Consider the following 16405-nt stretch of genomic DNA (forward strand, 5'->3'; position numbering starts at 1 on the left):
GTTAAAGCCTGGTTTGTTTGCACACCCGTCTCCAGCGCGCGCGTCGCCCCGTCCAGACGGTGACAAGGGCTTTGCTCCGTGTTTGCCCTCGGGGACGCCTGCGTCACCCGCCGGGTTCCAGCCTGGATGGGGCCGAGCCGGCAGCCCTGCGCCCGGCGGGGGTTTCCAAGGGCCAGCCCGGTCGGAGCTGGCAGCTCGTGCCGCTCTCTTATTTACCGTTGCCCTCGGTGTCAGCTGTGCCCTGCGGTTTCTTAAACCCACATAAGTAAAAAAGATCAAGTGCCTGTGATCAACACAGCCGCGAGGCAGGGAGTGGAGTGGGTCCCCGGTGCCGCTGCTTTGTGCGTTTGGTCTGAGAAATGGCGTTGTCATAAAGGCTGTGGGTGTCACCTTTGCAGGAAAGGGCGAAGGAGCAATAATTTTAATAGTAACTTTGCAGCAGCAGGTCTGAAACTGCAGTTCAGAGCTGTCCTCCCTTCTCCCCTTTTCCGGGCGGGGAGCAGAGCCGCGGGACAGGACTCGTTTGCTCCGGAGCCGGGTCTCCTGCGCCCGGTTCTTCCCTCCCCTGCCCAGCAAAGGGCCCCCAGCTCTGTGGTACCCACCGGTGGGACGCGTGGGCTCCTGGGTGTCCCACGGGGCTTCAGTCCCGTGGGGACACCTCTTGGGACCGTGGGGTGCCGAGACACCCCAGAACTTGGTGTCGGCCCTTCTGGTGCCTGGATCAGTGCCCGAGGGGCGCAGCCCGGCTCGGCTGGGACTCTCCGTCCCCCCCGCGGGCAATTTTTGCTGTGTGGGGCAGTGAGGGCACGTGGAGCCTTTCCGTTACCTCCGTGGGTTTGGCGTGAGGACCCTCGGCACAGAAAACCCCCTCCCAACCCACCGCTGCCTGTCCCGGCACCCCGCACCCAGAGCATCGCTGGGGAAGACGGGGGGGAGACGGGTGGGAGCGGCAGCGCAACGAGGAAAAGGGGTTTTTTTGCTGGTGAGGCCTTTGGCGAGGCCGTGGCCGGAGGGAGGGTTTGGTTCGGGCTCAGCCGAATCCCCGCACCGCTGTTTGCCCCTTCCCTCCCCGGTGCAGGTGGTGGAGCCGCTCTGCTGGGACGAGCTCGCCCCGAACCACCGCCCCGAGGTGGTGTAACGTCCGGCCTGACGGAGGGAGGGAAGTTTTATGTGGTTTTTTGGTTGTTGTTTTTTTTTTTTTTTTAATTAATATTTCAAAATCTATCAGGATTTGAAGAAGTTGGTTTGTGCTACCAACGGTTAAAAAGTGGGGAAATGGAAAAACTCAGTTTAGTTAAAGATTCTCATTTTAACTTTGAAAAGTCATCAGTGTCCTGCCCAGCAGCGCTGACGGGTGACTGCTCCGAATTACGTGTGACGTCGCAGCTGAAGGGTAAAGTGCAAATAACCCCTCCAGGGCCCGCTTTGTATTTTTAATTTAAGCAGCAAATGCAGCGGTTTAGCACCTGCCGGGGCCGGGGGGAGCCTGTGCTGCCGGCCGGGGACGCGGCCGCTGCCAGACGGTTTCATCAAACGGAGCCTGCAGACCTGAAGGGCGCAGTGGGGCAGGGGGGTCTGTGAGCCGGGTCATGGGGGGATGGACGTAAATATCCGGCTGCAGAGATCCCTGCGCTGCCACGGCCTGGGACGCTCCTGTCCCTCGTCCCTGGTGGGTCCCACTGCCTGGGAAAGCCGGGAGGGAGCGGAGCCCCGACCCTGGTCAGGGCAGCCCCTGCCCATGGGCAGAGTCGGGATTCCGGAGGGATTTAAGCGCATCCTCCCGGTTCCGAGGGCTCCCCGTGGCGGAGCCGGGTTCGCGTGGGCCAAAGGGGGCCCATGGAAAAGGGATGAGCGTGGAAAAGAGAGCGGGGAGAGAAGCGGCGAGTCGCAAGTACAAGCGCATAAACACATAAGCAGGTGTTTGTACGGTCCTTTTGGTTTTTCCCTGAGAAGGGGGGTTTAGCTGAAAACTACACGGGCAGATTTGTAGCCCGGAATGTCCGAATATTTGTACCGCTGCCGTGTGTCGGCATCTTCCACGCTGGCTGCGGGAGGCGCGGGGCGGGGGGGACGCTCCCCGTTTTAGTTTCTTCCTAAGGACAAACCCCCGTTCAGGTGCCGAGGGTGGGGGGGGCTCTTAGGAAACTGCTCCTGTTGCCCCGTCTGCTGCCTCCAGCGGGGGCCGGGGACCCCCAGCTGCCCTCCCTGGAGCCAAACGCCGATAATGGCTTTGTATCATTAACGTGTTCGACTGCGGAATTGTTACAGTCCTTGGTACTTTTATTAAAAGAATGTTTTCCAAAAAAAATAAAAAGTAGGCTAAAAAAGACCCGCTCCCGCCCCTGCTCCTTCTCTGGGTGCTCCTGGGGGGGCCACCTTCCACAGGACCCGGGAATGCGGGAAACGGGAGCCGTGGCCCGCGGCTGGGCCACGGAGCGGGATAAAACAGGGAATTTAGAGCCCCCTCAGTTGAAAGCGCGCAGAGGGGGGCGTCTGGGTGGCCCCCGGGAAAGCTGCGGGCTCCAGGTTTGGGGGTCGCTGCCCGGGGGGGAGTTTTCTCCCCCTCCCCGGGGTTGGGGGGGGGGGGCACTTCAGAAAGGACGATGAAACGGCCTGGGGTGGGACAGTGGGTTTTACGCCTCCGCGGGGCGACGCGCTCGCATCAGACCCTCCCTCCCGTGTCACCGGGACACGGCGCCTGCCCGTGGGTCCCCCCCCGGGGAGGACGGGCGGTGGCGGGGGGCCGTGACCCCCGCGCCGGGTGGGACGGTGCCCGTGGGACCGGGTGGCCACAGAGCGCCCCCCCCCGCCCCCGGCCATCGGCAGCGCGAAATCACCGCGGCTGGCAAAAAAGCTAATTTTTCCCAGTAGTGAAATGCTTAAAAAACGAAAAGGCCGGGGGGGGGGGGGGCGGGGGGGGGGAGTCCAAACCTTTGAGGCTTAAAAGATGAATTTCCAGGGAAGCGGCAGAGCCCGCGTTTGTGAGCAAAGGGACCTCCCCCCCCCTCCCCCCCCCATCTCCCCCTGCAGCTCCTCGGGGGGGCCCGGGACCCCCCCCCCATCTCCCCCTGCAGCTCCTCGGGGGGGCCCGGGACGAACCCCCGAACCCCGCGGGGGTGGGGGTGGGGGGGGGCACCAAGGGCGCGGGTTGATGGGGCCGGTGCAAAGGGGCCGCGCACCCCGGGGCGGGGCGGGGGGGGGGGGGCTGCGGGGATCCCTGCGATGGGGGAACGTTTCTGCAGCGAGGAGCCGAGCTCCCGCCGAGCCCGCCCGCCCCGGCTCTTCCGGCGGGGCCGGGAGGAGGAGCCGCTCCCGGGGAAGGTGACCCGGCGGCGGGCGGAGCGGCGGGGGCCATGCTGCTGCCGAGACCGGCCGCGCTTGTGACACTGATGAGAACCGCAGCGGGTTGCGGCGGGGGGGGCGGGCGGCGAAGGGGGTCGGCGGTTGTCTGTCGGTGCCGGGACCCCCCGGGGGTTTCGTACATCCCTTCGCTCTCCTCCGCCCCCCAGGTGCGACGGTGCTCGGCCCCCCCGCAGCCGGTGATCGCCGCCAAGGAGCCGTTCCCGGTGGAGCTGAAGGCGGGGAAGAAATACGCCTGGTGCTCCTGCGGGCACAGCCGCAGCCAGGTCGGGCCGGGGACCGGGGCGGGGGGGGTCCGGGCCCCCCAGCCGGGATGCGCGGGGATGCGGACGGGGCCGGGAGCGGGGCGGGAGCGGCCCCACGGGGACACACACCCCCCACCCCGGTCCAGAGGAGGGTTTGGGAGGAGGAGATGCCGTCGCCCCCCCCCCCCCCCCCCGGGTGCTCCCGCAGCACCCCGATTCCCGAGGGATGCGCTGGGCCGTGGAGGGGGTGGGCAGAGCGCAGCCGGGGGGGGGATGGAGGGGTCGCGGTGCCCCCGCTTTGTGCTCAGAGCTGGGGGGGGGACACACACGACAGCGCAGCCCCCGCGCCAGCCAGGCACCCCCAGCACCCCCGGATCCCCCCCTTTACCCCCCTCCCCCTTTGCTTTGCAGCCCTTCTGCGACGGCACCCACAAAAAAGCCGCCCCGGGGCTCTCCCCGCTGCGCTTCACCCCCGAGGAGGACAAGACGGCCTGGCTCTGCGGGTGCAAGCGCACCCGCTCCCCCCCCTACTGCGACGGCACCCACAAGGAGGAGGCCGTGCAGGGCGCCCGGGTCTCCACACAGCCCTGACACGGCTGCGCCCCACAGCCACGGGGGGGCACGGACCCCACGGGCCCACCGGGATGTTCAGCTCTCGGGTACCGGAGGGAGTGAGGAGATGCCCAGCTCCCACCCCAATTAACCTGAATTACTCGGCCCCGAGGGCTGCCACCAGCTGCCGAAGACCAGCCTCACCCCGCCACGGGGGCAGCGATTTTGCCTTCTGCCCCGCTGGGGCCCTGCCGGGGATGACGAAGGCTCAGCAGTGGCTGGGGAAGAAAATAATCCACGGGATAACGGGACTTTCAGGAGCGGGTTTGTAGCCCCAGAGCTGCGGGTGCCCGTCGGGACGCGGGACGGAGGGACCCGGGCGGCTGCATCCGTACAGGGAGACGACGGGAACGACAGTCTGCAGCATTTATTACATTTACAAAGCTGTATAGTTATACAAATGTTTAACCAATAACGATATATGAATATCAGAATATATTACAAGACATTAAAACGTCGTACAGGATGCAAACATACAGAGCAATTTGGTTTGTACCATATAGGAAAAAACAGAAAACAAAACAACCCCCCCCAAGAGCCCCACACAAACCCCCGCCCGAGGCACTTCAGCTGCCTCCCTCAGTCCATTTTGGCCTATTTACAAGGAGAAAAAGGGTGTCAAAGTCGAGACAAACGGAGCCCCCCAACACGCTTCGAGCCCCTCGTCCGGGATGGGGAAGAGAGAAACAAAAAGGGGCCCCGCGGGGACCCCCCCGGGCCCCATCCCCAGTGCCCGGAGGGCAGCGGAGCCCGGGGCTGTGCTATAGCGAAGGCGCTGCTTCAGTCCGTGCCGGGGGTGCGGTACTTCCAAAAAAAAAAAAAAAAAAAAAAAAAAATTAAAAAATACAATAACAACATCCCATGTTTCCTGACCTTTGGAGTCGGGCTGTTCACACAATTCCTGTGCCGCTTTCCTTTGGTTCTCACCGTGCCGTCGCGGGCGGCCGCAGCCGCAGCCTGGCCGGGGGGGGCCGTTCCGGGCGCTGCAGGCACTTGCTTATTTTTTTTTTGTCCTTCGTCCCCCTCCCCAGGCAGGGATGGAGAGAAGCCCCCGGGCTCTGCGCTCCCCGGGGCTCCTGTGCTTTTTTTTTTTTTCTTTTGTCACTGTAGAAAGTTGGTCCCTTCCCCGGCGCGTGGGGGCAGCCGGTGACCCCGGTGCCGCTCCGCTCCCGCCCGAAACACGGCAGCACCTTCCCGCGCTGGGCCCTCGCCGCAGCCTCCTGGCTAAAGGCACTGTAGTCTTATTATTTATTTTTTTAAAAAAATTTTATTTTTTTTTAAAAACCCAATGTGGGGGGCAGGAGGAGGAGAGGGCGGGGAAGGACGGGGCCGGGGAGGACAGGAAAATAAACGCTCCGAAACGTGGCACTGAAGCTGCGGAGGCGAGCGGAGCGCTGGCGGTGTGGGGGGGTCCCGCGTGTCCCCCCACCCCCCTGACTGGGTGCTGCACCCACCGTGCGCTCGGGCCGGGCAGCAGCGTTTGACGCCCCCGGGTCCCGCGCAGACGCCCCCAGCGCTGGCAAAGCATCCCCCAACACGGGGTTTAGATGCCCCCAGCCAAAATTTCCCGGTGGTGGCCGGAGCCGTCGGTAGCCGGTGCTGCCCGTCGGCCCCGGGGAGGCGGCAGCTCCCTTGGAAAGGGAAAAAAACCCCCAATATTCAGCGGGGCTTGTGCTCCTGCCCCCGGCACGGCCGGCCCTTCCCCGCCAAGTTACAAACAGAATTTTTTTAAGCTGGGGGGGGGGGAAAACCCCCACAATGAAAGAACTTACTGTGCATCGAGGGAAGCGTCTGCGTGAGGCTTTGCTCGATCAGAGCCTGAAACACCCTCCGGAGACCACACAGGGAAAGCGAAAAAGAACCAGAAATGTGCCCAGCAAGGCAAAGCCGGGGCGGGGGCGGGGGGGGGGGGCAACGCCAGCGAGCGACGCACGATGCCAACAAATGGTCCCGGCGGGCCACAGGCACCACGTTATCAAACCTGGTGCCCAAAACAACCAACCCCAAACAAACACAAAAAAAGCTAAAAAAAAAAAAAAAAAAACAAAAAACCAAAAACCCAGAGCACGGCAGGGCTGGGGGGGGGGAGGGAGGAGGAGGGGGGGGGCAGTTTTTGGCTTCTGTGCTTGGCCCTTACCTGTGCTTGGCCCTTACCTGTGCAGCCGGGCGTCCCCGCTCACGGCCCCGTCTCGCTCCCGGCCGGCGCGAGGGGAGAGGGATGGGGAGGAGAGTGAAAAGCGTTAAGAGAAAAACGAGCAAGGAAGGCGGCAGGGCCCGCGTGGCTCCCGGCTCCGGCGTGCAGCTTACATAAGTTAAAATAATAAAAAAAAAAAAAAAAAAAAAAAATTAAAAAAAAAAATCATTTAAAAATAGTCAACCACATTTATGTGTCTTATTTGCATTTTAAATTAATCTGGTCAATCAATAGAAAATAAGTATGTATAATTTTTTTTTTTTCTCCCTATGTACACATATATATTTATATATGTATATATATAATATATATAGATATATAAAACCCGGCCAGGAGTCCCTGTTTTTGGCGTCGTTTAGGTCAAGGCGGAGGCCGTGCTGCCATTGACAGTCGTTTTGCGGCACCGGCCGGCGGCGGGGGGCAGCGGGTGGCAGTTCGAGGTGCCGTTGAGCGCGGTGCTGGTGGCGGGGGGGGCCGCTGCCGGCGGTGGAGCTGGGCGAGCCGTGGGACGGGGTGCCGGGGCTGGGCAGGGAGGAGGAGGTGGCGGGCAGCGTGGCGGGGCTGTGGGCTTTGTCGCTGACCGACTCGCACTCGGAGGCGCCGCTGGTGTTGGTGCACTCGGAGGTGGGCGGCTGGGAGAGCTTGAGGCGCTTGCAGGCGGGTTGGACGCGGTATTTCAGCGGCAGGGGCCCGTTCTGCAAGCGGGAGAGGGGCAGACGCATGGCACCCGGCACCCCGCGGCACCCCGCGCCGGGATGGCACCGGCGGGCACCGCATCACCGGCCGCCCGCGCTGGCGGCACGGCCCGATGTCAGCCACCAACCCTCCCGCCCGCCCTGGAGAAAGGGGCAGAAGAGCACGTGCAGCCCCCCAGCCTCCTGAAAATCACACCCGGAGCAAAACACTTCTGTAAGAAGGGGGCGTCTGGGGTTTAATTTGTTGAAGTACTCCAATTTTTCAGCTTTTCAATTTAGTTTTTTCAATGCTCCACTTTTTCAATTTTTAAGTAAGCTCTTCAAATGTTGAGTTTTTCAGTTTTTAAGCTTTTGAATGCCGTCAGCCTGCCCCTAAAGGACTGCTTTTCCCAGCTTTTCTCCAAGACTAGCCCTGGCAGGGGAGGAGGCAGCTCCACTTACCCTCCTCCAGGGATAGATGTAGGCGATGTCCATCAGGGTGTAATACTCCTTCAGGGGCTCGTCTTCGTAGAGCACTTCCACCTGGCGCAGGGAAAAGTGTCACCCCCCCAGCACGGGGGCAGAGGCACCGCCAGCCCCCCCCCGGAGCCGCTCAGGGGACACCGGGGCTTTGCTGTCCCCAGGTGCCTCTCCCAGAGCCAGGGGCTGCCAGGGCTCGCGATGACGGAGCAAATTCAGAGCTTACATGCAACGCGCCACAAGGGACGGATCCTGCCCCAGCGTCCCCCCCCCGGCTGGGGACGCAAAGCCTGGGCTGCACGAAGCAGAGCCGTGATACCGGGGAACAAGCAGAGCACAGCGTGTTTGCAGCAGGGGATGTAACACGGCAGGGCCAAAACGTCACCGAGCCCACCGGAGCGCAGGGAACGCCGGGCAGCGAGCGCAGCCCAGCCACAGGCTCACCTTGTACTTGCTGGGAACGTCCATCTTGTTGCGGAGGAACTTGGCCAGGTGCATGACGGTCATGGCGGCGGGACAGCGCAGGAACCGCACCCCGTTCTTCTGGGGACGCAGCGGGAGGGGGCCGGGGGGAGAGGCGTTGCTGAGAGTCCGCCGTGCAATTAATGGGCAGTTCCCGCCTCCTCCGGCAGACGGTTTGGGGTGCCCTCCTGTCCCCCCTCCCCAGCCCCCAAAAGGCGGCTGGACACAGAGCTCTCCGTGCCGCGGTCCCACCACACTCACCTTCTCCTTCTCCTTCTCCAGCTCCCCGTTCTCGACAGTCCCTTTCTTCTCCTCTCTGGGGGAGTAAAGCAAAACACAGGACAAAGTTTACGGAGGAATAAAAAGGCAGAAAGAAAAAATAACCCACCAGAAGGGCCGTCCATGGAGGGGCTACAAGGGGAACCACCCGGTGACCTTCAGCCAAGCTGTGGCTTTGCCACCCCTGACACCCCCACGTTGCTGCGTTTCCAGTCCAGCGCACTGCCATCGCTGCCCGGGCTGCCGCCTTCCCTGTCTCCCTCCGAATGGCTGCGCCACATGCCGGTGACATCCTCGGAGGCCACCACCAGCACCGGGGACGTGGCAGCCCTTGGGCTCTGCTGCCTGGGAAGGAGCCGGCCTGCGGAGCGGCGATGCGGGGACCCCGCTGCCACGGCAAGCACCCACATCCGAAGAGGATGCTGGACGGGGGGGCAGAGCAGATGGGGTTTGGGCGCCCCTCTGTCCATTCAAGCACCCTGGAAGACGCTGAGCCCTAGGCAGGGCAGCGTCAGCCACCACCTCGCACCTCAGCTCCCTCTCCGGAGTGGGAAAAGAGAGTGAGAGCTTATTCAGAGCCCCCAAACCCAGGCAGGGACTTAGGAGCGGCCAGAAAACGGTACCTCGACCCTTCGTAAAACTCTATGGACAGGCTGACAATCTCGTCGTCCGTCAGGTTCCCCTTGTCCTGCTCAGAGACTTCCCCGCGGTCTTCATTGGACCCATTGGGAACTGCCGGAGCAGAGGGAGGGAGAGGCTGAGCCGTTGCGGGGGGCACAGCTGGGGTGAGGGGGGGTTCCCGGAGCTGACACTCACCCTCTGCCATGGGGTAGGCTGCATAGAAGTCACGTCGCCTCTTCATCTCATCTGCGGCAGAAGGGAGGAGGAAGGTGAGGGGGGAAAAAAAAATCACACCAAGGGGGAGATGGATGCAAAGGGGAGAGCAGGAGGAAGCCCCCGATGGCCGAGCAGGAGCTGCCTGGTGCAGGCAGAGGGACCCCATAGGAAGGCAGCGGCTTTAGCAAGAACAATCAAATTGTACCAGTGAAACCCTCGGAGCGGCCGCAAATCTGCTGCTGGGAGAGTGCCTTTATGGCGGCTCAACTGTCCTCAGGCTTTCCACGCCTGCAGACCCCCACACTTTTCCCCCCCCGAGGACGGGCAGGCACTTGGAGAGCAAACCGGCGGCTCCCGCTCCCAGCTTTGCTGTTCGTGGCTCCCCCAGCAGCAGCCCCCCCGGCTGCCGGAGCGCGGGGTGGGCACTATCCGGATGGCCCCATCCCTGTCCGTTCACTACCGTGCGTTTTCCCGCTGTCCCCATTACACGGGCAGAGACGCGCGTGGGCAGCGCGGAATCGGGGGAACGTGTTTTCCCTGGTGGGTGGGAGCGAGTTACAAACAACCCCAAACCCACACAATTATAACCGTCCGTGCCTGTACCTTTGAAAAGCCCCGGGACCAGTTTGTACACTATGTCCTGTAGGGTTTTGTCCGACCTGGGGGGGCAAAAGAAAGAGGAAAGAGAGAGAAATCAGCTGGATGGGAGCAACTGGCTTCCCTGGGTGGACAAAAAGCCGCCCAGCACCCTGTGCCCCCGGCCAGCCCGAATGCCACCTCCCCCCCCATCTCCCTCCAGGGAAACTCCCAGCACAAGCTCCCCATCCCACGGCGGTGCCACAGGCCCTGTCTCGCAGGAAAACCCGTCCGCGCTCGCGCTCACCGCAAAGGGTTAACTCTGGAAGAAGAAAGAAAACCATTTCAAAAATCCTTGTAATTGCTAGGGATGATGACAGCAGGATTTTGGGGCCGGGATCCGTTTCAGTAGTCAAAACGATTATGGAAACACACTGAGAACTTACAAAAAAAAAAAAATATAATATCTAAGATCAGCAAATGTTTCTGCAAGTTTTAATTTGCATCTAATTTTATTTTTGGACTCGGCTGCAGTTCAGGGCTCAGGCGTTGATTTCCCTCTGCCGTAAGGACGGCAGGACAGCGGCCGCTGTCAGGGTGTCGCACAGGAAAGCAGAGGGGGCTCCCCGAGACGGGAACATCTCGCGGCAGCATCCCTCTGAAGCAGTCGAGGAACCGGGGAAGCTCAAGTCCCCTCCTCAGCACAGGGCCGGGAATGGGGTTTCGCTGGAAGGCTTGGGCTCGGGACCCTGCAGGCAGGGCATCTGGCACAATTTAAAAGCAGCAGCTCAGCCAAATGAAAAAAAAATATCTCAAAAACAAAGCAAGAGCAGTGGGACTGGTGAAAAGTAAATTATGTCTGCAATTATTTCCATTTTAATAATAAGGCCTTTATTTTAAAGAAAAAACAAATGACCGTACCCTGTATTATTTTTAGCCTACCCATGTCTTTCATCCCTAATTCCTCGGTGATGTCACTCTGGTTCACGAGGCCCCACTGTGATTTTATTTATAATACATACCCAGAGAATTGGCTTTATAATTTACAGCAAGCTAATGAAAAAGCAACCTCTGCCACTTGATTGGCAGCTTAATTACCAGCCGGTCGCTGCTCCGGCATGAGTCAGCCCCATTCAGCCCAGCGCGGTGACACGGGGTGGGGTCCGGGGTGCCACGGGGGACGCGGTGGCCACGCGTGGGCAACACCCTCAGCATCACGCCCGGGACGCGGGTGTTTCGGTGCTGCCATGGCACCGGTTTTGGGAAGCAAAGGGGAAGCAAGCCCCTCCTCGGCGCAGAGAGTTTCCTATGGCACCACATCTGGCTCAGGCCCCTGTCACCTGCGGTGTCACCTCTGCCCACATGCGCCCCATAAAATTTCCCCCGCCGGGACCAAAGGGGATGCGAAGGCACCGCGCCACCACGACAGCCGGGGCTCGGGGCTGCCGTGCCCGTTTGCGGCGCGGGCGGCTGCGTATCCGTCTCCGCACGCAGGCAGGGATGTTTCGGCAAGGGAGCCGTGGGAGCCGGAGTGTAAATATTTCATAGTGAACCAGAAAAAAAAAAAAAAAAAAAAGGCAGAAAAAGTGTTACTACAGAAACGGATTTACATGGAAGAGTCTAAAAAAAAAAAGGATAAAAAAAAAAAAAAAGCCAAGTGATGTATTGCAGCCTTTCATGGTTTCTATGCCAACCACCTGCAGAGCCAATTCCACAACTGACGGGACGTGTCTGGCTTTCCCCAGCCAGACGCGGGGCCAGGGCAGAGCCGGCACGAAGCCACCGCCACCGTGGCCGGGCACCCTTTCACCTGGGCTGCTGCCCCAAGGGACACGGCACCGTCCCCACGGGGGAAAGGGCAGGGAGTTAGAAAGCACAAGCGGTTAAACTGCGCCTGGTGGGACTGTGGGGACAGACGGATGGATGTCTGCGGTCTGGGATGCGCAGGGATGGGCTCAGGGTGCCCTGCTCCAGCTGGCACCCACCCCAGCCTCCTCCTGCTGCCACAGAGATGTCCCCTGGTCCTGTCTCCTTCATGGTGGCGCTTCCTACCGTCCCCATTCCCCTTCCACCCAGAGAGCACCCCAAATCGCCACTGCTGTAGGGTGCGGGGTCAGGAGCAGAGAGGTTTCATGCTGCAAGAGATACAATGGTCCCTGCTCGGCTGAATGAACCTGGGGCGGCCGCAGAGCCCACCTCGCCATCCCGGGGTGCTCGGGGCTGCACCCCAGAGCGGGCACAGGCTGCACCGACACGGGGCTGGGGCTCGGTGCCACGCAGGGGCACGGGCACGGCGCGCGGGGAGCCCCCAGAGCTCACCTGATGCTGAGGAGGGGTCTGGTTTTGTGCACTTGGACATCACACATGGGGCAGTACTTGTTCGTCTCCAGGTAGCGAACGATGCAGGTTTTGCAGACTGCGGGGAGAGACCCAGTGTGAGCAGATGGACGGACGGACGAGGGGGCAGAGCCCCTGTGCCAGCCCCCGCAGGGGCTCAGGGCCCGGACCCCTGCTTGCCCGCCACGGCCTGGCCCCAACCACAACCCCTCAGCTCCGTCCCACAAAAATGCCCCATGCAGGAAGGGTTTGGGGACTGCCCTGTCCGCGGGAGGGTCTCAGTGCAGCACAGCCACCCTTCCCGGGGCTCGGGGCACCCCTGGGTGCAGCATGGCTCCTAGCGGGGGCCCGGGACACTCACAGGAGTGCAGACACTCCACGATGGTGGTGGCGTCTATGAAGTAGCCGCCGCACAAGGCGCACATCAGGTGGGGGTTGAGCTCGGTGATCTTTATCCTGGTGGTCCTGTGCATTTTGGAGCAGCGCCGCGGCGGATCCTCCCTGCGGGGAAACACCCGGGGCCACCCTTAACGGCTGCTTTGTGCAAGGGCAGGACCTGCGGGACTCTCACCACCCTTTAACGAACAAATCCGGGGCAGAGTGGGGTGCCTGGTGACCCCCCTACATACCACCCTGAGAACCCTGGACCCACACCCCGCCAGCCCTATGGGTGCACAAGCAGCACCCACACACCTCCCCATGCAGCCCCCAGCCCCGGGCTCTGCCCAGGTCCCTCTGCCCCATCTTTGCATCTTTCTGGGGGTCCCCAAGTGTGTCCCCACCACGCCGAGATGCCTCTGAGTGGGGACAAATCACCCCTGTTAGCCAGCCCCTTGCCTGCAGCTCCCTGGGCTGCGCGCGCGTGCGCACACACACACACACACACACAAAGTGTATTTTTGTTTTGTTCGATGGAAAAGGCATTTTCAGCCACCGCCTCATGGTTTCTATAGAAACTCCCGAGTCCGGTGTTGGCTACCTGCCTGGGGCCAGGAGCAGCCGCAGCACCTGCGTGTGTGGGTGTGCATGGCCGGGGCTGCACGTGGGGCACGGGCAGCGTCCCCCGGCGCGGGGCGCAGATACGGGGGAACCGCCGCCTGCCTGCTCCAGCACTTCCACCTTTACAATGGGAGATGGCAGAGCCGAGGCCTGAAATCACTGCAGTTTTATTGTTTCCATGGCAACCCTGATACTTGGAGAGGAGCCAGGATATTATTACAACCATCCGAGGCGAGGGGGAGAGGGGAGAAGAAACCCTGGGTTTGTGTTAATGAGTGTGGGCGCGATGGCAGCGCGAGGGTGCAACACCCGTACGCACCCACACCCCCACCCAGGGCGACACAGACACGTGTGTGTGTGTACACACAAACTACACATACACACACACATCCCCCACACGCACACAGGCAGAGGTGCACACGTACCCTCGCACCCCTGCGGTACAGGCGCTCACACGGGGCCAGGCGTGGAGTGGTGTCACCAGCCGCCTGACACGGGGCCAGGCCCTTCACAGACACCCGACAGCCAACAACCAGACAACAGCCACTGAAGGCAAAACGGGCACCGTGACCGGGCGAGGAACAGGGTGAACCCCGCAAACAGGGAGCAAACAGGGCGCACGTGCGTGTGCATGCACGGGGCAGTGCGTGCGAGGGTGCAGTTTTGGGGGGCTGTGGGGTGTGTGCTCGGGGCTGTGCATGGAGCGGTGCCTGCAGGTGTGTTTGTACACCCCCGGGTCCATGTTGTCCCGCTCCCTCCCTGCTGCGCTTCTCCCGGTCTCCAGTCTGGGTCTCTCATCTCCTTCAGCCGCCGTGGAGTCCCCAGAGGCAGGTGTGCAGGGATGGGGACACCACGGGGATAGGAATGGAGATGCTGCAGGGATGGAGACACCACGGGGACAGGGATGGAGATGCTGCAGGGATGGAGACACCACGGGGACAGGGATGGAGATGCTGCAGGGATGGGGACACCACGGGGACAGGGATGGAGATGCTGCAGGGATGGGGACACCACGGGGATGGGGATGCTGCAGGGATGGGGACAGCATGGGGAATGAGACCTCCAGGACACCCCTGTGCTGGAGGGGCAGGGGCCAAGCTGAGCCCCAGGGTCTCCTTGCAGAGAGGGGGCCAGGGGCACCAGGGTGTTTGGGAAGCCCCAGCCCCCCCCCCGAGGCTCAGCTCCCACCCCTGGGCATCCCCCGGGTTGGCACCCTGGGGTCTCCCTGGGTGGTGGCCTGCACCACTGGGCAGGTGCCCTCAGCCCTCCACAGCCCACAGGTGATGGGGGGCCACTGCCAGGCTCCCTCCGGCCAGGAGAATACCTGGGGGGGGGGCTGTGGTCCCCAGCCCCGGATCCCGCATCGAGTGCCGCGAGGGACCGGGCAGCTCCGCCGGGCACCGGCTGCCCACGCCGGGCCGCAGGACCCACAGCTGCATTTTGGGTGGATTTGGCTGCTTTTGGTGCTCGCAGCCGCCAATGGCGGCCCGGGTCTCCGCGGGAGGGGGGAGCCTGAGCCACCGGCGCAAACCGGTTCTAATAAACCGGGTGATAACAACGGCGATTTCCTGCCGCGGGGGCGAACAAAGCCCCGGACAGCCCCCCCCGCCGGGCACCGGAGCCGGCCACAGCACCGGCCCCACCGGAGCCCTCGGGGCCGCCCCGTCCCGCCAGCGGCACCGGCCGCCCCGGCCCCGCCGCCAGAGCGGGTCCCGCCGCCTGCAGCCGGCTCCCCCGCACCTCCAGCCCCGACTTTCGGAGTCTTTTGTCTCCCTGGGCGGTGGCCCGGCACGGTGACCCCCGTCCCCGTCCCCAAAATCTCCCCGGACCAGGCACGGGTGGGGAAGGACGTTTCAAAGTCACCGGTAACTTGGACCCGACCGGCCGCCCCCTCCCCGCGGGACCCACCGGCGGCGGCGAGCCCGAGGGCCGGGAAATAAACCGGGACGGCTCCCCCCGGCACTGGCCGCTGGCTTGCACGGCCGCCACGGGCCCCCCACGCACCGGGACACACGACAAAAAAAGGCGGCGGACCGTGAACCCGCACCCCCCGGACAGCGCCCGCCGCCCCGACGGGACCCCCCGCCCCTCCCGAGGTGCGGGACGCGGGCACCGAGGAGCGAAACAGCGGGAAGGGGGGATAAGCACGGCGGGGAGGGCACGGACACGGGTGTCCACACACCCGTGTATGCACAAGGACACACAAACACACACCCCCCCGCATCCCCGCGGCGGGACGTGTCCGCCCGGCAGCGCCCGGTGTGTGACACCCGCCTGGCACCGGACACGCGTGACCCCGCGCTGTGCCCCGGGGGTCCCCGCTTGCAGCCCGGCGGGCAGCGTCCGCTTCATTTGTATTTTTTTGGGGGGGGACAGGATTTGAGGCCGGGGGTGGGGCAGCCCCGGTGGACCCGGGGCACTCCCGGTGCCCCGCAGCCCTTTGTACTCGGGGCCGGCTGACAGCCCGCCCCGGGGACCGGCCCGGCCCCCTCCGCCCGCCCCGGGGGGGCTCCCGCCACCGCCCCCCCCCCACCCCGGGCCGTACCGCACTGCCCCTCTCCTCGCCGCGCCGGGCCCAGCGGGGGGGCGGTGGGAGCCGGGGCTGTCAGGGCTCCGTAGCCCCTCTCCGGTGCCCGCCGTGGTGTGGGGGGGTGTTCACGGCCTCCCCGGGCAGGAGCGGGGCGGCGGCACAAAGCGGGGGGAGGCGGCGGCCATCGGCCATCTTGAACGCGGAGAGAAAAAGGCGCGGGGGGGCCCGGCGGCGGAGCCCGGCGGCGGCGGGGGGGGGGCCCGGGGCCGCGTCCCTACCTGGTGGCAGCGGCGGCCCCGCGGCCGCCCCTCCGCTCCCCCGCTCGGCGCGGCTCGGCTCGGCGCGGCGGCGGCGCTGCGGCCGGGGCCCTTTTTTCTCTCGCTCGTTTTTTTTTTTTTTTTTCTCCTTTTTTTTTTTTCCCTCCTTCCTCCTCCTTTTTTTTTTTATTTTTTTTCCTCCTTTTTTTTTTTTTTTATTTTTTTCCCTCCTCCAGCCGCCGCCAGGCCCCGCCCCGCCTCACGTGACCTCATTCCTTTGGGGTGTTGCGGAGGAGGGGAGTGAGGGGCCGAGATTGGGGGGTGCCTTCCCCCCCCCCCCCCACCGCCCCGCCCCGCCGGGACACGGACACCCCCCCGCACCGGCGCCCCCCGGGGGACACCGCCGCCACGGTGCCCCAGTGCTTGCGGAGGGCCCCGCTGCTGCCGCCGCCCCCCACCCGCCGCGACCCGCCCCCCCCCGCCTTGTGGTCAGGGAAAAGGAGAGAGCCCTAAAAGCCGCTGGAATAGGCCCAAAACCCAAAGCGGGGCGGTGGTGCCCCGCT

The 16405-nt window shown here is 63.4% G+C and overlaps 2 protein-coding genes across 2 annotated transcripts; one reads left to right on the forward strand and one right to left on the reverse strand.

Moving 5' to 3' along the window:
• Positions 1 to 3295: 3295 nt before the first annotated feature.
• On the forward strand, positions 3296 to 4683 carry CISD3 (CDGSH iron sulfur domain 3). The gene is made up of 2 exons (XM_063354682.1): positions 3296 to 3626; positions 4017 to 4683. Exons 1-2 carry the CDS (start codon positions 3354 to 3356, stop codon positions 4194 to 4196), a joined length of 453 nt encoding a protein of 150 aa, XP_063210752.1. The 5' UTR covers positions 3296 to 3353; the 3' UTR covers positions 4197 to 4683.
• Positions 4684 to 6658: 1975 nt separating this feature from the next.
• On the reverse strand, positions 6659 to 15769 carry PCGF2 (polycomb group ring finger 2). Its single transcript, XM_063354679.1, is given in 11 exon segments — positions 6659 to 6883; positions 6885 to 7106; positions 7548 to 7628; positions 8010 to 8108; positions 8295 to 8343; positions 8930 to 9038; positions 9123 to 9173; positions 9747 to 9802; positions 12039 to 12135; positions 12418 to 12557; positions 15601 to 15769. Coding segments are annotated over 10 exon segments (993 nt in total). The 5' UTR covers positions 12530 to 12557; positions 15601 to 15769; the 3' UTR covers positions 6659 to 6766.
• Positions 15770 to 16405: the final 636 nt, after the last annotated feature.

The sequence above is a fragment of the Chroicocephalus ridibundus genome, chromosome 17 (assembly GCF_963924245.1).
Source record: "Chroicocephalus ridibundus chromosome 17, bChrRid1.1, whole genome shotgun sequence".
NCBI classification, from domain to species: Eukaryota; Metazoa; Chordata; class Aves; order Charadriiformes; family Laridae; genus Chroicocephalus; species Chroicocephalus ridibundus.